Raw genomic sequence first — 24,165 nt, 5'->3', positions numbered from 1 at the left:
ACACACACACACACACAAATACACAACACACACGCATACACACACTGTGGCTCCTAAAAATATAGAGGGAGAGGAATGTGCTACTGTAAAGCCATAGCCAATCAAATATTCTACATGTGCAAGTGTGTGTTGATGTACTGTGTGTGTGTGTGTACGTGTGTGTTGAGATCATTAAACATAATGATGAATGTTTCTACGTCTCCTCACAGTCTCTCCTTCTCCCTCTGATCCTGTTGTATTGATTGAACATGTAGGAGAGCAAACAACAGAGCAAACATTTACACTGTTTTCAATGACACGAGCATAAATCAGTGTGTGTGTGTGTGTGAGTGTGTGGGCCCTGTGCCCTCCTGTCCCCTCTGTATTTGTCTATCCGTGTGTCATCATCTGTAACTCAGGATTTCCACCTTAAGGCTCAGGAGAACTGGTGCAGTCGTCGTCTCTGAGCGGAGGACTTCAGTGTGTGTGACTCCAGCAGGCCTCCACCTTCACCAAAACGTATGTACAAATGGATCAACTTTGATTTTTCTGTTTGAACAAATTGATATCAGGGTATTTTGTTTGTATCAGCACCAGTTAAGAGTTTGACTTCTTGAACAGAAAACAATTTGTGGTGGATTTCCGTCTATGTCGTCCCTTTGGACACTAAAATAGCTGCAAAACGATGTGACTGTGAGGTCTGTGGAATAGTTAGTAAGCATTCATATCCTTTAACTCAGTGGAGAAGGAGAAGAAAGGAGACAAGCTGCAGTGAAATATACTCAAAGTGAAGAAGAGTACAGTGTGTTTACAGTTACAGTGTGTTTGAGGGGTTATGATTTGGGGGTGAAAACTTCACACCTCCACGGCCGTCAGATCAGCTGGAGGAAGAAAATAGAGAGGTGGAAAAAGAGAAAGAAAGTAGGAAAGACAGTGAGAAGGAAAAGGGAACAAAGAAGGAGAGAAAGACAGAGAGGAGGAAGGAAGGACAGATAAAAATAAGGAAGAGGAAGGGAGAGAAAAGAATGAGGAAGATGAGTATTTCTAGTATTTCAGAGCTTGTGTGTACTGCAGATCAAACGTGTGATCTCGTCCTCCTGTGTGTCTCATGCAGCAGGAAAGTTGAACCTCCAGCAGGTCTGATGATGAGGTGCACAGTGGGACTGAGTGTGCTGAGCCTGCTGTGCCTCCACAGCAGCCTCTATGTACAGGTACACACACACACACACACACCTACAGGTACGCACAGACACACACGTACAGGTATGCACAAACACACAGCCATGTGGGTCACGCTCCAATCATCCTCTGCAGTGGTTCTCAATCATGCGGCCCCTCAGTGAGACTGGATTTAGACTTTTTAAGACTTAAAAGGAGGAATATTTGTTTTAATCTCTGAGACAAAAGTTTGCAAAATGCTCATCCAGCTTTATTGAAGACATCTGCACTGCTTGATTGTGTTTAAATGCAATGATTCTCACTGCAGTGCATGGAAGTAAACTAACAGGGAACAATCTTCAATGTGTCCAATCTTTCTTGTGAACATGTCCTCTCCGTGTCCTCTCCGTGTCCTCTCCGTGTCCTCTCTGTGTCCTCTCCGTGTCCTCTCCGCGTCCTCTCCGCGTCCTCTCCGCGTCCTCTCCGTGTCCTCTCTGTGTCCTCTCTGTGTCTCAACTCTCCTCTTCCATGAAGATCTTGCACGCACAAGATTCGGAAGTGGGAGTACTGGTCTTCTGTGACGACCCAGACGTGTCCAAGGCCGTCATGAACGCTGTGGACACGCTCAACAAGAACGTGCTGGTGGGACACAAGTTGGCCCTCTTCCAGGTTGTGACAGCCAGCAAGGTACAGAAGTATTCTATGTATTCTATATATTCTCTTTGACTGGAATCAAACCAGAGGTTCTAGTGCTCCTGTATTTAGATGTACAACACCTGCATTAACGTTCCAGTGCCAGATCATCACTTCTTAAGTTCAATTTCCACAGCAAAAGTATCAGTACAGTCCTGCAATATCATTATACTTAAGTACTGAAAATTAAAACCATTTGGTAGAATTTTGTATTCATTGCACTAACTTAAACACACAAACACACAGGATGGTGAGCTGTTATCTGTCACTCACACTCACTTGTAGCTTGTTTGGGCTGTGATTCAGTAAATGGAGCAGAAACTTTGGAAGATTGTCTGACCTCAGGCGCACAGTGATTGAGTGTGTGTGTGTGTGTGTGTGTGTGTGTGTGTGTGTGTGTGTGTGTGTGTGTGTGTGTGTGTGTGTGTGTGTGTACCTCCCTGCAGTCAGAGAACGGCTCGGTGTACTGGCTGCAGTTTACCACCAGGAGGAGCGAATGTCGAGCAGGGGCGGACAAATCCTGGCAAGACTGCGACTACCTGCCTAAAGGACGCAAGGTAGCAGAGAGGAAGTGACTCGTAAGGTGTTGTGTTCACGTCCTTCACCCTCAGGAGGACGTAGATTCAAACAGGCCTGAAGCAGAACCTGCAGGGACGGCGAATGGTCACGTTCCCTCTCTGTCCTGGGACAGACATGTCTGCCTAAACTCATTACTATGACATGTATGCAGTACATACATGCACGTGCTGCCAGTTTAACACACCCTGTACTTACTCAGTGTGCACAACAATGCTCCAGCAAGTGAGACCTGAAGTTGGTTGCATATTAGCGTGCTTCAAAGGTTTCGGAATAGACCTTGAACTAAAATACGTATGTGTCTCCTTTAATGTGAAGACGGGGTTGAGGGAGTTCCTGTGAGATTTGACCAATTGAAGGCAGATTTTGTTATATTAAGATCAGATCAGATAAGATAAGATAAGATAAGATAAGATGAAACTTGATTTATCCAAAGGGAAATTGCTGAAATGAGTATTTGTATGTATGTGGTTTATATGAACACAAACACATGTACTGTTGTTTTCTACAGAATCCTATTATGTGCAACGCCACCGTCCACATGACCGAGACAGAAACACACACGACACAGGTGTCGTGTGAGCTGGGTGAGAAAACGTTCAAACAAAAACATCAGAATTACAATTTTTAGTGTGAAAATAACTGAAATACCATTATTTGTAACAGATGTGAGTTGATGAATGATCTTGAGATTAAACATAGAGCTTATTTTTTGACAATCTGTGGGTTCAGTGGCTCGTTACAACACACTGCCTCTGTTGTCATGCAGGGGCGGATTCCAGACATTCAGCTCAATTAAAATCTGTTCACTGTGACTCATTGCAATCTGTTTACCAAGAAAGAGACATTTCTCATTGAGAAAACACTGAGTCATTGAGGAAAAAAGACACTGGTGGATGCAGTGAATTGATTGAGAAATATATCAACAGTATGTGCAGATAGTGAGAGCACAACATCCACTCATCCCAGTATTGAAGTCAATGACTGAGTCTGGACTTTAATCTGTTTACCTAAAAAAGCCCAAAGTTGGCCAGGCGAAGGTTACAGTCAACAGATTCCAGGTTTCTCCATCTGCTTCCAGGATGTTTTGTAAATGATTTCAGGGTTTAGCTTTGATGAAATGTGTGGGGACTAAAGTTTGGTCAGATTCAGGATGATAGCAAAAAGCTTGAATATGCAGTTTTAAAGGGATATTACACACAAAATACCACTACCTCTTCCAAATTTGCATCTGCCACCAAATTTGCATCTACAGTTTGTTTATTGTATTTACCTCTATGAGTGTGAATAGTTGTGATATAATCAGTTCACGGTGAGATTGGAGGACATGTCACCGTTCACTCACGTTTCTTCCACCTGTGCCTGTAGAGGATCACATCACCTCAGACATAGCTCACTGTCTGGGCTGCGCAGTAGATGTCGACGTGGAAGCGGAGGAGCTTAAGGTTCCTCTCTCCGTCTCCATCGCCAAGTACAACTCCATGTCCGACTCCACTCACCTGTTCACTCTGAACTCGGTCGGCCCCGCCACCAGACAGGTAAAGAGTCGTCTGAACTGAGACCGGAGTCGCACGGGAGACGGCCGAAGAGTCAACATTGTGCACTCTGTGTGTTCCTGCAGGTCGTTGCAGGTCTCAGGTTCAAGATAAGCTTTGATATGAGGAAAAGCACCTGTGCCAAGTCTGAAAACAAAGAGCTGCATGAGCTGTGTGTCGCCGATGCCAACGATGTGGTGAGCCTGACGCAAGAACACATCAGCAGATCCTCAGCAGATACATGATGTAATGGGATCTGTTCCAGGCTCCTTTCATCTGCATGAACGTATTCTCTAAACACATCCTTTCTGGTGTCTTGTAGGAGCTGGCCAACTGTAACTCTACAGTGGACACGGCACCATGGAGACACGAGGCTCCGAACGCTCACATAGAATGTGGTCCAGGCCCGCTGCCCATTACGGTAACACACCCCTGTCAGATAACACACTCTTGATGGCTGTTTGGGACTTAAAGAAGTTTCACTGATTTGAAGCTGGTCTGTGGGATGTAGTGTGTGTTAGTTCAGACGGGTTCAATGCAGAGCAGAGAATTCACTGCAAATACTTTAGATCAAAGAACAAGAGACCTTACTGGCCTTGATGGAGGTGTGAGCTGTAATGTCAGGTGGGTGCATTCCATATTTCGACACTGTACCTTCTTCTCCCCAGATATTCAGGCGTCGTCCTGCCGGCTGGACTCCACTCAGGAACTTCGTATATCCGGCCCCTGCTTCTCTCAAGGCCTCAGAGCCAGAGGAATCTTCTGAAGAGGACGTGGCTACAACGCCCGCCTTGCCTTCCTCGCCCGTCCTGCCCACCTTGCCCGCCTCGGCCTCTGTAGCTCCGGACGTGGAGGTCGTGGACCCCTTCCACTGCCCGAGCAAACCCTGGAAGCCCTTCATCGAGCTGGAGGACGCCACGGCAGCTCCGGAGGCTCCGGCAGAGCCCACAAGCAACGCCACCGTCGCACCCAAAGATGAGGGGGGCTTCCGTGATACCGACCTGCTGGGTGCATGATGGGTTTTGTCTTTCAAGCGAAATTATAATTATATTCAAGTAATTTCTGTTCCAAGCAATGTCCCTTTGTGTAAACAGTCTGCCACTATACTGTGTGTAGTGCAAAGATATTTGTAGAAAAACTGTCAGGAGACAAACAACATTTTTGCAAATTCTTGGAATAAGCACTGGAATAAAGAAATCTTACACCAAACATCTTCTGTACTAATCAATATAACTTTGATCCATTTAATAGCATGTTAAGCAGACATAACCTGTGTGTGTATAAAAGTATAAAAAGGTTCTGGAGAGTCAAACTGCACTCAGTAGGTTTGAGGAGCGTTGGAGAGCAAACAGGCCGGTGAATGTTTAACAGATTTATTTGTACATCTTCACAGAACCCTCAGATGATCATTCAGTCAGGATACAAACCTTCACCCTGTGACCAAGGAGCCAAATTAAACACAATGTACATTTATAAATAAAAAAGGCAGGGCGCCAAGGGTGAATCTGTCATAGGAAGTGTTCCTACAGGGAGTAAACGTAAGGCAGTAATTTATAAACGTACATATGGCTGCTTAGCAGACTAAATGATAAAAAAAAACAAGGTAGCAGGATAAATATTCATCTTTACCCAAATCTCATGCAGGTAGGCTGTGAACACACACATTGGCCCATTGTACATTCATAGTATAGGTTAAGGTTTGACACCATGACAGGTGATGAAGTATATTAATGCAACATGTATTATAGTTTATATGACTGCAGACAGAGAAGACTGTTGTGTTTGCTTGAGAAAAGAATTTGTTCCTCTCCAAAGAAGAAATGATCCGAAATGATCAATCTGCTTTACTGGAAGTGCATTGCATTTGTTTTGAATTCATGTTTTGTGGACACCTGTCTATCACAGAAGTGTCCTCAGTCACAGCTTTGTCTTGTATTAGTGAGGACATGCTGTTGGTCCTAGTTTCAGAGACATATTATACACACTGCATCTCCTTATTTTCTCTTCTGATATGCTTTAATGTGCAAAAACACACTGAGTCACATCCAGACTCTGCTGTGCATACTGAGTGAAAACAGGTAGTTATAGTTAGGTCCTGTCTATTTAAGGCCCCCATAAAAGCCACGCCCATTCTGACTGGCTAGCTGCGACATGTCAACTGACGAGCAATAAATGCAAAGTGAATGATGATGTCATCCTGACACACTGCCCTGGGGTGTGATGGATCATGGGTGCCTGCAGGAGAAAACATCTATTGTGGAATTCCTACAAGATTCAGTGGCAAAGTTCCAGGCTCAGAGAGTTTGAAGGAACATAAATCCCTAAGGTGTTGGACCTTATTTCATATGACTCATTTGTTTACTGTCATAACATTTCACATCACGTCTCACTGCACCTGATCCCAGACATTTGGCCATAAGAAGTTTACTCCTTTGTTAGTTCATGAAATGGCTGCGTCTTCACTCTGAAATGTGGCATCAATAACATTCCCAGCCGGCCTGAACACAATGCAAACCTTCAGTGCTCACAAAGTACAACACACACGCACGCACTCACACACACACACACACGCACATAGCACTAAACAGACAGCAGGCCCCCCCTCCCCCTCCCCCAATACAACAGTGGTTCATTCAAGACATTTCAAGTAAAACATTGACAACAGATGGATGAGAGACAGAGCGACTGAGAGACAGAGAGACAGAGCGACTGAGAGACTGAGAGACGTTTCCCTGTCCTTCCTTTTTGTTTCCTCACAAACGATGCAAAAACTTTCGGCCTATTTCTTCTTCTTTGCCTCGGTCGAGCCGGTGGGAAAAAAGGGCTTACAAAACATTTAGCGACATTGTCACGGCAACAGTGAGTGTCGTCGCACACAAACACATGGATGTACACACACGCACACACACACACACACACACACGGTTGAGCTCATTGGGGCCTGCCAATGAAGCTCTGCAACCTGTGCAGAATGCATATGGCACACACACACTCTTACTCACACACACACACATAGACACAGAGAGAGGAAAAGAAGGCTATTAAAGATAAGGCTAAGCACACTACAGCTTAGTCACACATGAGGCCACCATAGAAAAAGAGGTTAGAGACTGTAACTATACACACACACAAAACCACACACACACACACACACACACACACACACACACTGCTTAATGCTGCTTCAGATGTGCACAAACACACACACACACACACACACGTACTGGTTATGCTGCTTCAGATGTACACAAACACACAAACACACACACACACACACACACACACACACACACACACTGGTTATGCTGCTGGGGATCATGCATACTGGGCTAAATGTCTTCCTGTGGCGTCCTTTAGGACAAAAAAAGGTGCAAACTCCAGCCAGTGAGCCGGAGCCTTTGAGTCTTTTAGAGTGTGACTGACCGGACGAGCTCAGCATTACTCTGACCAGGCCTCCATAACGCTGACTTGGCACATTTAGAAACACAGGAAAGGTGAAGAAAGAGCTGCTGAGGACCTGCGGGACGTCCTGAACGCTGCGGCGGATGATATGATGAGTGCACACGCCTAAGGTCCATGTCTGCCTGTAAATACATTCAAGCCAATAACGCTGCAAATACTCCGACACCGGAGGAGTGCCGACCTGACCCGGGCTAGAACAGAACAGAACAGAACAGAACAGAACAGAACAGAACAGAACAGAACTCCACACCACTTTGGCTTTTCAATACAATCAACACTGAACGGGGGAAAGTGCAGACTCCTTCTTCTGTTGACAGATTGAGTTTCATACTGTGGGGCTACAGAGTCAGTAATGTATCTGTGTGTCAATACAGGATACACACACACACACACACGGTCAGATGGACTGAGCCGTTTGTGCTGGTTTGGGCCGCAGACTTGACACATTCTGACAGAAAAACATGCGTGTCGGCTCCATGAGTCATGGCACAGTGCTCTTCTCTCCTTTATGTGTGTGTATGCAAGGGCGGATGGCACAGGCAACAGGCAGGTAGGTATTCTTTTGAAATTTCTGAAGGGTCACACGATTAGCCAGGCTCAATTCTGTGTGAGTCCTTGGCCTCTGAAGAACACACACCAAAGAGCGAAGGTGCCCACTGTGTCTGCTGCTGAATACGGTCACGGCACTCAAACACATCAAGCTCCACACATCTAAAGAGATAAAGATATTCAACACACTAAACTGGAGCTTTGTGACATTTCCCAGTGTTATCGGAGCCGTACGTTGTACTCACATACCCCTAACGTCAGCAAAAACGCATTGATAGAAATCAAAAACACACACATTCTATGATTGTGAAACACACAAAACCACAAATGTGTCAAACGATCCATCCGTGACACTCTCATCTCCATGAACAGCCACTTTCCTTATTTCCTCTCTAGTTCTCATTTGTGTTTAATAGACACACAAATTATAATTATCATTTTTTTAGCAGCTGGAGTTGAATTGCGTCCCTGTAAAATTGTATTTTTCAATATCACTGAATTAAGCTGATTTAGGCTCCATGATTGGACAGATTCCATCGCTCTGCTGCGCTTTTAAATCCGCATTCACGCGCCAAATGGGCATAGTTGCGTCCTTGGCTGCAGCCACGGTAAATTATACGATCATTTCACACCAACGCACAACAGCACTCTCACCCGGCCTCAATCTGCTCACGTGTGTCCCGTGCCCCTGAGGCACCTTAGCATAAAACAATACATTCTCTCCTCAGCAGGTCACACCTGCTCTCCACTCAAATACAAATCATCCGTCTGCAGAGTCCAGACAGTTAGGATTCTGCTGTAAACAGTTTAAAAAAACAGACGCGCTCATAAAATCCAGGTTTCTGACCGCGGCCATCGGCTCAGTTTAGGATCAAACACCCACCCAACATGTTACCATCATCAGTTAAAACGCTCTCTTTCATGTATCGTCGTTTTCAAGACATCGTGGTTTCTACTGAGGGCTCTGCTGAAACCTGTCAACCTCACACGGTAATGTGATGCAACAAACAACACACAACGTTCCCATCCAAAGTGGCATCGTGGTTTTCCTTCATGGAGTGTTGTGCTGTGATGCAAAGGCATTTTACCAAACAGGAAGACGTGACGTTTACCCTGGACCTCTGCTCGCTGACCTGACAGAGCATGCAGAGGCGTAAGATACTCTAGGTCCCTCTAGACTGGCCCAATGAACATGTTGAGCTCAGATGAGGCGTGTTCACGTAGAGCGTTGTATGTTCTGCAGAGCTGCGATCGGTAGTAACTGAAAGAAACTACGTATATAAATAAGTTCTACAAAGTCATCACGAATCTGTATATTATTCTGGTGTTTCTAAGTGCTGTTTTTGGATGGCTCGGCATCATCACCCAGATAGTCTTAAAGCTGCACCGCCAGCAAAATGTCCCCCGCTGTTACACTGAGGAGACTGTTGGTGCTGTGACACCCATCTGTGGAGCTTTAAGCTTGGAAAGGTCCTAGGAAAGGGTTAAAGGGAGGAGGCCGACAGCACAGCAGCTTGCGAGGGTGATTTCGCTGCAAAAAAGGGGGCCCCCATCAGTGAAGACCCCTCTCCACCTCTCCACCTCTCCTCCTCCTCCTCAGCACTGAAAGGTTGGACGTTCTGGAAACGATAACAGCAACAGAGCAGCAGGTGGGACTTCCTCAGGTGGCTACATGTGTCATTTGTATCATGAATCTTTATGTTGTCTTGATCGATTCATATTGTTCCTCAGTCAGCAGCGGGGGAGGGGACAAACATCCCCCCCAAACAAACACAGAGGAAGCACAGCAGCTGCATCAGCCTGAAAACCAGGACAGGAGGAGGAGAGTCCTGTGTGGATCTAGGTCAAGCAGGTGAAGACCACACAAGAAGGAGGGGACCACGAAAAAGGAAAACTCAGTGAAACAGGAAACTTGGCTTACAAAGCAAACGGTACTGATGAGTCCAGAAAGATCCCGTCAAACTCAAAGCTGGAGCCCTCCATCACCTGGTTTGGCGGCTACTGTTGTCCGCTGATGGACACTTGCCGGGCTAACAGGACTCGGGAGCGATCGCTCCGCGGTGGACTGGTGGTCCCGGTATCTAGTTTGTGTGCCGATCAATTGAGCGCGTGTTGTCTAATCGTGTGGAATATCCAGTCCATCTTGGTGGTCCATCCTCCGTGGTGAGCGTCGTTCATCTGTTTCATAAAGTAGTCCAGCGCCTCCTGCAGGAAAAGCAACACAACACAACACAAGAGACACTAATGACTCTCACATCAACCTGGTTTTACACAGTTTGTGTCATTTCACCAGGTAAGAAGTGAGCACAAGTACAGTTTGTTGCTGGTGAGAAAACAAAGAGATGATGAGTCTGTGTGACCTGCTCTGTTTTCTCCAGGGCCAGTGTCTTTCTAATATACGCGATGTCGTCGAAGGACTGCAGCTCTGGCATGCCCGAGCCCAGCATCATGGAGAACAGGTTGATAAACAGGTTAGCGTGCTGCCGGATGGCCAGGTAGGCTTTATAACACATCTCCTGGAACCTGGAGGGAAATGGGAAAGGAAAAAGGAGACTGCATCAGAAAAGGAAACAGAGGAGAGGAGAGGGGAGAGGAGAGAGGAGAGAGGAGCTTCATTACCTCTCAAACTCTTTGGTCTTGGTACATTCCGGTGTTCCTTTGCTGATAACTATGAGGAAATCTTGCGTGAGCACAAAGGGGACTCTCTCTCTCTTATAGCCAAACTTCTTCTTCTTATGATCCAGGAAGTGACCGAAATCTATATGAAACAGCTGGAAGAGAAGAGAACAAGAGAGGATACTTTTTTACCAGTAGACCTTCAATCAATAACAATGTATATCTGTAACAATAGATATCTGGAATGATTCTCTGCAGATCAGCATCACATTTCTGTTCATCTACACTGCTAACTGCAGCAACACACACAATACAGTGTTTTATTGGGCCAATTGTGATTCTAGACACTGACTGTGTGTGTGTGTGTGTGTGTGTGTGTGTGTGTGTGTGTGCATTACCTGTCCATCATCTTTCACCATAATGTTGCTGTTGTGCCTGTCACCAATGCCGAGAATAAATGTAGCTACACAGTAGCCAGCACAAGATCTTGTAAACAGATCCACAGCCATGTCATACCTGCGTGCACAAACACACACGTTTATCACACACATAGTAATAAACACATATCAACAGATTAGCTGCTAATTCCGTACAAGTTTAACAAGCAACTGACATTATCTTCTCAATACATCGTGATATAATTCTATTCATCATTTTCTTGTCTAGTCCTACTAATCTGTTCTACTATTGGATGAGGGCAGATTAGTATTCACATATTTGTAGATTTAAATAGCTTCTTGAATTATGACATGCTGTGCATGTAGCGCTACAGGTTTCTTGAGATACTTCAGTTAAAAGGTAAAAGTTTACCATCTACGGTCGTGTACGTGTGAGAAACTCACATCTCGCCTTTGTTCTTGTCTCGGAGCCACTGGTGCAGAGTGTTGGAGTTAAACTGCAGAGCTCCTTTCAAACCTCCTTTACACTGAATCTGCATGATGGTGTGGGAGCTGCGAACGACCTCAATGAGACCCACACAGTCTCCTAAGGACAGACAGCCATACGGCAGCATCCTGGACACACACACACACACACACACACACACACACACACACAAAGAAGCGTACACACAGTCAAGACACGTGACTCACCACTATGAAAGGGTGACCTCATTATGGAGGTCCACTACTGATGACTGAGGAAGGATCTGGGTATCCATGGATTGAATGACACCATTGTTGGTACTTGGCACAGGAGAACAACAAAAGAGATGAAGAAGGACACAAAGAGAGAGAGAGAGAGAGAGAGAGGCAAGGGAGAGAGACAGAGACAGAGAGAGAGAGAGACACACGTAGGTTGTACCGTAGGTCGAGTCCCTGATTCTGCCAAATGTTCTCCATGATTTTGATGATCTGCAGAGTGAGCATATCCTGACGCAGGTCTAAAACAAACACATACACGCACATTCATTGCATGAATCTTAATTTGTCTGTTTATATACAAGTGTAGTTATAAGGTGCAGAAGAAGAATATGCTGTGTGTGGATGTTACCATCTCCATTTTTGAAGATAATCTCATTGTTCTGGAACAGCAGCTCTGACATGATGTCAGGATTCTCCCAGTTCAGCCACAGCGGCCTCTTGGCCGATGACATAATCCTGCACTCGTCTAATCTGTGTGCACAAATGATTTGAATTGATTTATCTCGACCTCTCTGTTTCGTACATCTTGGCTTTCACGTATCCACACACACACAATCTCTTCCCGACCTAAGGTTTCCCAGCTGGTGTGCCGGGTTGAGAGGGGAGGTGTAGTTCTGTAAAGCATCCATGTAGTCCGGCCGTTTCATCTGGTCCACCAGAAATCGCATCTGGACCTAAAACATAGACACACACATGGCATCTACCGAAGCAACGTAGCTTTACCATAATACATAGGCATTTACTGTGTTAGAGAAATCTTTAGTGTTTGATGGTGTGGTTGAATATGTTGTTGCCAAAATGGACCTGGTAATACATTCTAAGTTTCCTTGTCTACCTTCTGCGTCTCATCCTTCTTCTCCTGTTTGAGGATGTCAGTGAGGTTAATGAGTTTCTCCATGGCCTCCACCTGCCTGCTCAGATGTTTGAGGTACATGCCACACGCCCTGCAGTACGCCTCTAACAGCAGCCCAAACCTCTGGCTCACTGTTTTATTGTGCATTTCTGACCTGTGACAGAGACCAAAGGGGAGAGTCAGAGGGAAGTCAACTTGCCATGGATTCTTCGTGATTTTAGAGAAGTTAATGGTGATTCACAGTTTTCTAGAAAAAGGTGACTCACTTCAGATGCCAGAAGAAGAAATGGCCTATCCTTTGATTGGTCAGGGCCTTTTTGAGTAGGAATCGGGCTAAAGGATTGTCAAGGTACTGCTCATATTTTAAGACCTACGTCAGAGGGGAAGAGGAGAACAGGAGATTAAAGATGAAGGTACAGAGAGATGAGGGTCAGCTTAGACATCTGGCCTTAAGTTCAGACCGACCTGTACAAGCTGTATAAGGTACTGGGACAGTTTGTCATCGGTCAGGTATTTGTCGAGACAGCGTACAGCAAAGTGCCGCACCATGGGATCTGGATAGTTACAATCCAAAAGCTCCATGGCCTGCTCAGGACGTGTGGACGGCCATTCCTTCAGCAGGCAGTACATCTGGGAAATACAAGCCAGACATTTATACGATGAGTGAGGCTGCGTCTCCTCTTCTTTAATTCATCTGCCTCTCTCTAATCACTGATTGGACTTCACATGTTTGTTTGTTAAGCAGTCAGAGGGGCTACCTGTGCTACTTCATCTCTGGAGTTCCACTTGACTGCCAGGAGGATCTTGGGAAGGATCTCAGGGATGTTCATGCAGTAATGCCTTGTAGGGGACGAGAGGGAACACTATGAATGTCTTGACCCACATCACAGTTTGAGTCGTATGTACATTTTATTATATTTCTACACCTCGATTGGACTGGGAGGGTACCTGTGTCTCCAGAGGAAGTCTTTCTCCTGCTCAGTGATTTCTGACAGAGGGTCTCTGTTGCTCAGTTGTCTCAGTTGCTCTGTGTCGCTGTCTGTCAAGGCATGATCTCTGGCCACGCGTTTGCTCTAGAATAGAGGAGGATATGCTCTACATTGTTATCTATGTGATGTTTTCACAGATATTTTTACACGGTACCCAAATGAGGTGTGCAACAAATTGAGGTCACTCATTTGTGGTTTAAGTGGGTAACTATTGCTGCATTATGCTCTTATTTTCTTATTGACTTTAATGAGTCTGGACAAGGTCATTCATCCATGCAGTCAACATAGTGATCCATTAAGACCCATTACTGTTAGGGAAGCTCCTCAAACAACTCAAGTTACCAGTAGGAGAATAACTTAATACACCACATTAAGCTACCATTATAAATAAATGAACGCTGAACGATCCTGTTCTCTGGCATCACACAGTATCTGATAGACTTGCACCAACACATCAGCTTCAAACATACTGTACACACACAATGAGCCCAGGTTACTGAAGACACTCTAATTTACAACATTTTCACATAAACATTTGGATTTTAAATTAATGTTTTAAGTTGGAATGTCGCAGCAATAAAAGCTTTATATTCATCAGTGACCTTAACACTGAGTTATTGCATAAAGCACAAAGTGTAATTCAACTTTTATCATCAACAACTTAACGTTATCACCTAATTAACATTGAGTTTATAATAGTATGCAATAAACTGTTAGTGGTGTGATATGATTCAAAAATGTCACACTGTATAATAAAGCCAGAAAAGATGCGATAACAGGAAACTACAGCTGCATTTGTGGTCTTACACCACATACACACATCTGTTCTTTTCACATTACATACAAGTTACCGTCCTAAATAAGTTAGTGGATTGTCTGATTACATCCAATACAGTCGCCTAAGTTTCCACCACACCTAAAACAAAAATCAATGTCGAATGATGTAAGGGCCCAACGCAGTGTAATCAAAGGTGAAATCCAAACTCCATCATTAATAACTTACTGTATCCCATCCCTACAAATCCCTCTCCACACATTATTAAAGCAGGTGAGTGACTGACATCTGCCTCACACTTGACCGCTGTTTTCAGGTTTTAATTATCAACTATGGAAGTTGAGCAGTTTGGCCTTCTGCCACCAGAAGGCGGCAATAGCGACATCAATGCATTGCTCAGTTGGCGCTGATGCAAACAAGTGCGTCAGTTGTAAATATTGCAGGGAGGAATAGGAAAAGACATCTGAGGACATAGCTCACTGGTAAATGAATGTCATTTGCTGGCAGGCAGACAATTACCTGTCCAGAGAGGTTGTAATTAAACCCCAGTTCCCGTGAGATGGTCCAGTTTGCGTGATCCTCCACAGCGTTCATATCTGGGTATTTGACTAGACTACTGAAGTGATCAAACTCCAGCTCCAGACATGGCGTTTCCTGAGAGAGATGAAATAGAATATAGTCACAGTGACGATAAATGTTGTAATTGAAGAGTTTATCATTTTAAAAATAGTTTATGATGATTTGAAAGCATCGAGAACATAAGTATACCTTATTGGGGTTGGATCCGGTGACGCCTATAGGGTTGAGCAAGTCTTCAAGGCCGTGAGGGACAGGCCAGAGGTTCAGAGCCATCTTATTGGCCACCAGAGTGTGTGTGTAATCAAACAGGTTGATGTTCCCCCAAGCCAGGGGACAATGCTCCTACAACCAGAGGGACAGAGAGAAACTACTTCTGATTGCCACCGTAATTGGTTGTAACATAAAAAGTTCTACATTATTTCAAATCAAACAGACTTAACAAAATCCTGGAATCACAGCGTAAATGTGTGGAATCTCATGAAGGTTCCCTGACGCCCCCACATACGTAAAGACTTCTGACCTGTCAACTGCCCTCCTGTTCAAACCAAGTCAAACTGGCAATGAAACCACATTTGTCTCGCCAATGGCTCAGGAAATGTTTTAGATAACATCTTGTTCTTCTCAGTGAGTGTTTACTAAGAGGCAGTGATGGAACCAGGTGACAAAGAACAATGTAGTGAGGCAGATAGAGTTGCATGCAGACAGCCAGTCAAAATGCAGCTATTTATGGAACAAAAGGCGAGTGCAGAGAGGCGTTTATCTTTAATTCAGGTAAGGCCTGAAAGAGCATCCGCTCACCTGACCTGAACCTGGCACAGTGCTGCAGTGGAGATCATTCACCCCAGGTGTCTATTACAGTATCTATGCCTGGTATTCATAGATATACTTTACTATAAGCACAATCTCACACACACACACACACACACACACGCCCACACACAGGCTCTCTTTCTGTCGCTCTTTCTCTTCCAGCTTCTCCTTAGCAGACTGCGATGGTGGAAAGATGAATCAGTGTGGGCGTCTTTTAACAGTATCAGACAAAAAGGGCACACAAACCGCAACACACTCCCACAGTTTTACACACCGCCGTTCCCAAACAGAATGACACACACATGCCTTTACTTTGTGAGACTCGCGCTATTATCTTGTATTCTGAAAACGGATATTTGGAGGGATTTTGACTGTGATGAATAGCTGACTGACATGAAAAATATGTACAATTTGTAGATAAGAAACGGGAGAGAAAGAAGCTCTCTGTGCTCGGATTCAGATTTCAAATTTATAGTCTATTATTCTGACATCTTAATTTGAAGAGCCGATACTTTGAGAGACATTTGAAAAAAGGGGACTGCATGGCATCCATGGAAAAGTCCCTTGGTGTCTCTGCTGGTGTTTCTGCTGAGCTCGTCTGCCACCACAGTGCCCATGGCTGATTAGTAATTAAACAGCACCAAAGATGATACACCAGCTCCCATTCATCCTGGACAGAATTACGCAGAGCCGAGAGATAAACACACCGAGGCAGTTTCATGTACACTCAAACACACATGGACCAGGCCACTTGCTTGGGTTAGTGTGTCGGTGTTAAATTAAAGATAGAGATATGTGTGTGTGTGTGTGTGTGTGTGTGTGTGTGTGTGTGTGTGTGTCTGTGTCTGTGTCTGTGTGTGTGTGTGTGTGTGTGTGTGTGTGTGTGTGTGTGTGTGTGTGTGTCTGTGTGTGTGTGTGTGTGTGTGTGTTTGTGTGTGTGTGTGTGTGAGAGTGTGATCTGGCACTCTTTGGGTTGTTAGAACTGCAGTAGTGTCTGGACTAGCAAGGCTTCAGTGGCTTTTGCTTAGGAGTGCTGTATGCGTTGTATGAAAATAGACACATTTCAGAGCCACATGCTGCTTCCAGTTGGTGACCTGAGGACTCTCACTCCTTCACTCCTTCACTGCTCACTATCCCCTCACCTCCTTGGCACCCTTCCTGCCCTTGACGGAGCAGATTGAGAGGCACAGTCGGGCAGCACGGGGGATGTCTGGGATGTACATGTCGTAGGTGAGCCACTCGTTCCATCTGTACAGACAGAGTGAGTTCATTAAAGTTAATCACAGGGGCACAATAATGAATGAAAAGCTAACATCCACACGTACATACACCAAGACATACATGGGCCACTGTAGTGAATCTAAAGCTCCTCTATTGAGTTACTTACCTGGGGTTAGAGCAGGGAACTCTCTGTGTGTTCACATTATCACACATCTGTTCTCCACCGTGGTAAATGCCCGTCCTCACATAAATCTACAAGCAGAGAAGAAGTAAAGAATCAGCAAAACACGAGAAATCATGAGAAAACACATTTTTCTAGTGTGTGTGTGTGTGTGTGGGGGGGGAGGATTGGGCCTGCTGGTCAACTTAATTACCTCTAATAGCTGTTTGGCAAAAAAAATGAGTCGTAGCAGTAATGAAGACATGATGTAGAGCTCACTTTCCCTCGGTAAAGAGTCTCTGTTCACATGAGAGTCTGAAAATGACTGTTTGTTTCCACAGGAAGTGAGGGTGGAGGGCGATGGGATGCTGTGCACAACTAAAAAAACATTCATCTGAACCACTTCCAAAAATAACACTGGTAGACTGCCTCACTGTTCCTTTATAAACACATTTATTTAGCAACAGCGTTTGATCTTTAAAGTCATTCTCCTCTCTGCATTCAACAATCTACGGTGTAATATGACCAACGTCCGCGTGTTCCCACCTTGTCTATGTCCCTTATATTGACGTTAACGTAGGTGGCGCAAAGGATTCGTATTCTGAGAGTTCCGTTGATGGTCCACAGCGATTTGGCAGCTCCCTCGCCGTTCATGTAGGATGTTGCCGTGGAGATGCGGCGGGAGTATGAAGGCATGACGAAACTATCGGTGGGCAACTGGGTGTACAGGCTGTCTTTGGCCATTAGCATCAGGTTGGGCATCCTGCCAAGCATGATGCAGCTACGGATATACTAGACGGCGAGAGAGAGGCAGAAGAAAGGGAATGAGGAGGAGGTGGAGCAGTCACAACAACTGTCTAGAGAGCTGCTAGAGTTACACCGTGAGCAAGTGTAACCAAATGATTGGGTTTGGTCTTTTTCCAGCAACGGCTGAACGACCGTAGAGGAAACAGACACACTGCATGCATCATCGCCTCACGCGCTGATATTACCTTGTACTGGCTGATGGGGTACTTTTCCAGCAGGTACTCATCACAGCCACAGACCTTGAGGATGTATTTGCCCTGGTACTCTTGAACGCACATCTTCAGCTGTTCTGGGGACAGCAGCATGCTGCGCGTCTTCTTACGAATGGCCTCTGCGATCACCTATAGGACAGGACGCATGCAGGCGTAGATACAGAGGAGGATGGTTTCTCCAAATTTATAGTGAAACTCAAAATGTCACCGCTTCTATCAGAAAGAAAAAGCTTTTATAGGCACTGTATCCATTATTATTGGCTCTGCGCCCGTTATTGATATCTGCTTGGCACACACACTGATTACTAATCCACAAATTTAAGTGAGGGCCAGATATTTCACACACAAATTATGGAGGAATTAAGATCTCGTGGATGTTCCTCTCTCCATCTATTTTTCAACCTACCTGTTCGGGCACACAGTCATGGTTGATCTTCAGGGTGTATTTTTGTTTGTCGTTGTTTGGAGAAACAATCACCCAAATCACTACGATAATCTGACCTTTAGAGAGAGACAAAGAAAGACACAGAGCTGAAAAATACAACAACAAAATCAATAAATCAACTCTTACTCGAGCAGCAACCCCGAAACAATAGCTTGCCTTTAATTCTTCTGGGCTCTGTTGGGAAGGAATTGAGTACTGGGCTGTTTTAAAGACAATGGCTTCACTCTAATAGCACATCGGTCGATATCTTGATGACCTAAGTCGTTACAGTGGTTCCTTCCAATAACATCTGTCTAGTAATGACGTCCAGCAGACTAAAGCGCTCAGTTACTGCTCCCTGTTGTCTTTCCTCCATCATGCCCTCAGTGTTATGCATCTTTCATTTCTGTTGATCTGCAAAATCATTCCAGCACACATTTTGGCAATTTTTGGTTTCGAGAGTCAGCAGCTGCCACGTACCTTTGTCCAGTTTGCTGTAGAAGTGTTTGGGTAATTCCTGCGTTGACTCCACGTTGGGCGGGTAGACGTACAGGGCTCTGCTGTGGGGCCCGCTCGCGTCTCGCAGCTCCACAGAGTCTTTGCAAACGTTCAAGATGTTTCTCCTGAAGTCCTGAACCTCGGGGTCCTTGACCAGGTCAAACTCACACACTGGCATACCGATGGCAAAACCTGATACACAAAGGTTTTATATTTTCTCTTCAATCACAGGGAATTTGAACAGAAAAACAACCTCTTAATCTGTCGATGTTGTGAAATATATACAAATCAAATTCATAATAAACTAATAAAAGTGATAATACAAAAACAAAGAACAACACTGAGGTCAGATGGATTAAGTCCACAAAACCCAACACTATGCAGAGCAAAACAAGTTCTCACCGATCTCTCTGTTGAGGATCTTCTCCTCTCTGTTGCCAACTGGTTCAATGACCTTGAGGAAAGGCTGGAAGAGTCGAAGGTCACACAGCCGACGGGTCTCATCGTAGAACTCCTCCCGCTCGGCGTCCTGTGAGCAGCAGGAAAACACAGACAAGCATTTAGGAAAGAAAAAGTTGAAATCCACAGGCTCTTTTTTCTTCTCTTTTCAGAGGAACAAGCAAGATGAATATTGTTTATTTTGTCAATCAATCAAAGTTGAGGCAGGACACAGGCAGCTTTGTGGAATGGAATCAGGGTGGCAGCTACTTATCATGGATTTTTGCAAAGAGAACAAATAGTTCTCCACGGACATTCATTGCAGTTTTACTCACTTTCAATAAAGTCTCCCTACCTGTGTCACACTGACAAAGATGTAGGAGGTCTCCTCCTGTAGCAGGTGGTGGAGCGGGTACTTCCTGGCCTCTTTGAACAGCTCGTGTTTGATAGTGATGAGCGTGGCCTCGCGGAGACACTCCAGGGTCAGAATCATCCCATTAGGCAGCAGGCAGTCCACCAGGATCCTGCAGGAACAACCGGATCATCAAAACTAGAATTCTCATAATTTCACGTACCTACTTCAAGCATTTTGCAGCTTTTAAATGGGATTCATAAATCAACATTCCTTAGATAAGAAGACAAAACATCAGGGATGGAGATTTAATCTTTTGTTCTTGTGAGACAGACAATATTAATGGTCAACATCAGACTGATAACCTCCCAATGTAGAAGCCTTCACAGCCTCTACGACTTATCATTTTAGGCTTACAACAGTCTTAGATGATATTGTATCTGGATTGGGGTGTGACACACCTTGGTGGCATCAGGTGGATGCCCCATAGCTCCCCTGAGGACGGCCTGGGAGGCATCTTCCACTCTGTCTCCCAGCTAGGTTACACCTGAAAGACAACACACTTTACTGCAAGACCTGACTATCCCAACAGTTCTACTAGAGAACATCTTTAACCATAGTGTAGCAGTTTCATTCAATATTCTGATGACAGGGATACGGCTTGGGAAGCATTTCTGTTTCAGACATTAATAAGAGACTCAAATTTGGCAGCTGGACAGATTCAATTATAAAACAAGCTGTTACAGCAGTTTGAAAGTGAATATGTTAGTTTGTAATGTTTGGTATTAAACTGAAATGTTGAACTCCATATCACTGCCTCTGTTTTCAGCTGAGGCCCTGTCATAGTGCTTGTTCCCATTGTGCCCTAGTGCCTGCAATCCTGTTATTACAATACCATCTATATTTAGCACAAACAGTATCTCCTAAAATTGCCCGTGAGTTCATTTATAAGCTTTACTTAAAATAGGGGGATTATTTGCTGTTGTTCTGGCTGACAATGCTCCCAAGTAAGTTCTTATGGGATGTGTGTTGTTAATCTGAGTTATCATTCAAACGCTAATCTATACTCCTACTTCAGAAAAAGACAGTTTGATAGGGTCTGACATCAGCCAATATCAACCCCATGCATATACATACATGCACTTCCATTGTAAACATCCAGGGTTTAATCAAACATTTCCTCCGGGAACATAAATGACACACAAGGGAACCTTAGCCAGGACACTAACTGACAGTAAACATTAGCTCACTGGCTCAACTTTCCATCATGTGGCTCTGACAAAGCAAAGAGTCTTGGGGGAAATCAATGAGACAACTATTTTGGACATATTAGTCAGGAGCAATATTCACAAACACAGAAACAACACTCTGACTCAACAGCCCATTGTGACACAGTGATGGGAGAGAGACTGTGTGGGCTGTTAGGAAATTACAACAGTATGGCCCCGTTGAACATCAGCCAGTTTAAGCTTGCAGACAAAACATTCAGACAAAACAACATTGTTTGTTCTTGATGAAAAAAGAAAAAAGAAAATCCAGAATCCAAATGAATAAACTTTATCATTATGACACTTTTTACTTAAGCTACCAAACAGTGACAACGAGGGGAACAATGGACTATTTCATTATATTTCTTTATTTAAAAAGAACAGAATGATGGATTAAGTGTGATGTCACAGGCACTCCTGTAGATCGGTCAAATGTTTCAGGAAACTGCATCAGATAAGCATGATGAAGCTTTCACAATGAGCAAAAGGAAAACAAGAAACATGCTACTACAAACTTCATCTTGTGTCATGATCCCACAATGCTGTTATCGTGTTCATGTGACAGCCAGCGGCCTGCACTTTATCTTTGGAAGGTACTCTGTGTCTGAGTGAATGGGAGGATAAAATGTGGCAGATCCATAACATGCAGGAGGTTTTACATTTCCTCAGCGTCACACGAGCGCTCAGGGATCCCCAGGAGGAACTGCAGGAAGTTGGTGAGGAAAAGGACAGCTGCTCTGCTTGACCATTAACACCATAACTGTGACCAAAATAAGCATTTAGCAGCTTCATGACTGATGAATTTAGTTTCTCTCAGTTCCGCACCTGATTCTCAGGGATCGTCTGAAATTCTACATCTAGGCCACAGATACCAAAACCGACGGGCATGTGGGCCTTTTTCAGCAGGATGTTGCATGAACAGTGATCTTTCGCTTCAATAATTGATGGACAACTAACAAATACTGTAACAGGCTCCTAAAAAGTATATTGACATAAATTCTGTTGTCCTGGAATGCCCTGTAATTTACAAAATATAGCCAATACAAGCAAATTTTCTCAACAACAACAATTACATACTGGACTTCTTCTCTATCAAGTCCCTTTACCAAGGTTTCTTTCTTACTTTTTCCTTATACGTAAAGGTTTTTTGCAAGTTCCTTCCTTCCTTCCTTCCTTCCTTGACAGCTTTGGTCTGGGTCGGGAAACGTTTGTTGTTGTGGGCCCACAGAGCACTTTGAGACATTGTATGAGATATTGAGCTATGCAAATAAACTTGGCTTTGCTTTGACTTTTCAAACTGTTATTATGTATGCTGTCTGCAAATGTGGACTGCGGACACTCGTGCACCTCAGTGTATACGCAGCTCTGCAGTGGAAGGGGAACCAGAGAAAACCACAGGGGAAACACAAAGTCCCACCTGAAAGCAGCACACTACCTCCCACAACTTTCACCCAGCTGACATTTTCAGAACACGATGGGGACCAAAATGTAGACAGTAGAGGAGCTACAAAAAAAACACAAGTGGAAAATTAATTGTACCAGTGATTGTTTACAAAACCAAGTTAAAACAGAAAACTTGTTGGAGTTAGAACAAACCCCCATTGAGCTGCTCCCTAATCTCTGACCCTGATCAGGATGCAGCTAAGCACTTCAGGACAAAGGAGGAAGCTTCCTCACAACACAGGATGTGGGGAGCAGAACATGTCGGCCTCCACACAAGCTTGCTTTGCATACTGAAAACACAACGACACAGCCAAGGCAAAGGCAGGCTGGGTTAACTCACAATGCATTATGTGTGTACGTGTGTGTCTGTGTGTGTATGTGTGTGTGTGTGTCTGTGTGTTTGTAACTGAAGGGTTGCAGGTGAACCACATTACACACACAGAAGAAGAAATCTGTCTTGTTACCGTCACAACAATGAAACTAAATGTCACTCCGACATTCAGCCCATCCTAAAGATGAAGAGCAGAGGGCAGCCACGGTATAGCGCCGGGGATCAACTCCAGATCTGCAGCCTAGTGCCTTGCTCAAGGGCACTGGGAGCACAAAACAAGAGCCTCTTTCTCATGTAACCGGTTCGTTTTCACTTTCACAGGCACCAACAAAAACAACCCAGGAGGTAAAAGATGAAGAGTAGCCTTCATGTCTCATACCTCAGAGCAGCCCTCCTATGATGATGATGATGATGGTGATGATGGTGAGGGGATAGTTCCACCCTTCTGCATATTTTAATCCATCTTCACATTGCCTCTGAAATTTGGAGGTGCTGAACGGGAAACAAATACAAAATACACATGAATTATGACACAGTATCACTGTGCGTCTGTAGGTGCGTCTGTAGCTGTGCTGCTAACGCTAGCTGCTCGGCTCTGACAGCTCATAGATGAGACAGAGAAACACTGAATTATCACACAGGTTTGAAGACTAACACTGTCACACGAATAGTAAGATTAATCATTCTGAACATTCCTGTTATGTGTGACCACAGACATCACCGGACAACCCATTTTACCCCAGTTTGTGACTGAATAACGGTATCTGTCATCTCGTTCACTGGCTAGCCGCTACTAGTTAGCCTGTCATCCCCTTGTATCTTCACATAAACATGTATAAACCCGCTAAAAACCGACATGACGTGTTGTTATCTGCTGACATGAACAAACTTAATTTTCCTTGATATAAGCTGACCTTTAATGGCTGCATTCCTCCGCTGAATGGTTGAGCGAGCCAGTTAGTATCCAGTAGGCTAGCCGAGCCTTCCTCTCCGAGCGGCGAGCTGCTGGCTCCCGGTGCCCGGTCGGGGCAGCTTGGTATCGGCTGTCTGACAACCGTGAACAGCCGCTGTTCCTCCACACACATGCGCGCGCGGCTCGGTTAGACCCTCTGCTCCGGGGTGTGTGGGCGGAAGAGGGAGGACGAGAGGCGGCGGAGACACAGCAGCATGTCCACAACCGAACCGAGGATGGAGAGGGGATCTGGACACACACACACACACGTGCATCACTTACTTTAGATTCCGTCGATCCCGATCTAAATCTTAAAATCAAAAGTTGGCATTAATGTTGTGTC

At 44.7% G+C, this 24,165-nt stretch overlaps 2 protein-coding genes across 3 annotated transcripts; one reads left to right on the top strand and one right to left on the bottom strand.

The window, feature by feature from the left end:
• The first annotated feature begins 334 nt into the window (after positions 1-334).
• kng1 (kininogen 1) lies at positions 335-5,150 on the top strand. The gene is made up of 9 exons (XM_076154408.1): positions 335-498; positions 1,094-1,190; positions 1,672-1,824; positions 2,277-2,387; positions 2,918-2,993; positions 3,775-3,944; positions 4,028-4,138; positions 4,264-4,393; positions 4,554-5,150. The coding sequence occupies exons 2-9, from the start codon at positions 1,122-1,124 to the stop codon at positions 4,955-4,957; spliced, it is 1,224 nt and encodes a 407-aa protein (XP_076010523.1). The 5' UTR covers positions 335-498; positions 1,094-1,121; the 3' UTR covers positions 4,958-5,150.
• Positions 4,613-24,068, bottom strand: pik3ca (phosphatidylinositol-4,5-bisphosphate 3-kinase, catalytic subunit alpha). 2 transcript variants are annotated; one of them, XM_076154515.1, is made up of 26 exons: positions 23,785-24,068; positions 23,250-23,362; positions 20,290-20,375; positions 19,832-20,000; positions 19,441-19,567; positions 19,021-19,230; positions 18,523-18,617; positions 18,090-18,245; positions 17,644-17,889; positions 17,104-17,189; positions 16,859-16,964; positions 15,096-15,248; positions 14,847-14,981; positions 13,512-13,636; positions 13,322-13,403; positions 13,029-13,193; positions 12,830-12,933; positions 12,546-12,717; positions 12,278-12,384; positions 12,060-12,181; positions 11,871-11,949; positions 11,411-11,581; positions 10,967-11,084; positions 10,572-10,723; positions 10,313-10,475; positions 4,613-10,157 (listed from the first exon to the last, which is right to left on the bottom strand). In XM_076154515.1, exons 3-26 carry the CDS (start codon positions 20,343-20,345, stop codon positions 10,050-10,052), a joined length of 3,207 nt encoding a protein of 1,068 aa, XP_076010630.1. In that variant the 5' UTR covers positions 20,346-20,375; positions 23,250-23,362; positions 23,785-24,068; the 3' UTR covers positions 4,613-10,049. The 2 variants fall into 2 exon arrangements, with proteins under 2 accessions (XP_076010630.1, XP_076010632.1); XM_076154517.1 differs by lacking the exon at positions 23,250-23,362.
• Positions 24,069-24,165: the final 97 nt, after the last annotated feature.

The sequence above is a fragment of the Genypterus blacodes genome, unplaced genomic scaffold, assembly GCF_046128005.1.
Source record: "Genypterus blacodes isolate CSIRO-AG114 ecotype Tasmania unplaced genomic scaffold, CSIRO-AGI_Gbla_v1 ptg000062l_1, whole genome shotgun sequence".
Classification (NCBI taxonomy): Eukaryota; Metazoa; Chordata; class Actinopteri; order Ophidiiformes; family Ophidiidae; genus Genypterus; species Genypterus blacodes.
The sequence above is the reverse complement of the archived record's forward strand: the minus strand, read 5'-3'. Positions and strand labels throughout refer to the sequence as shown.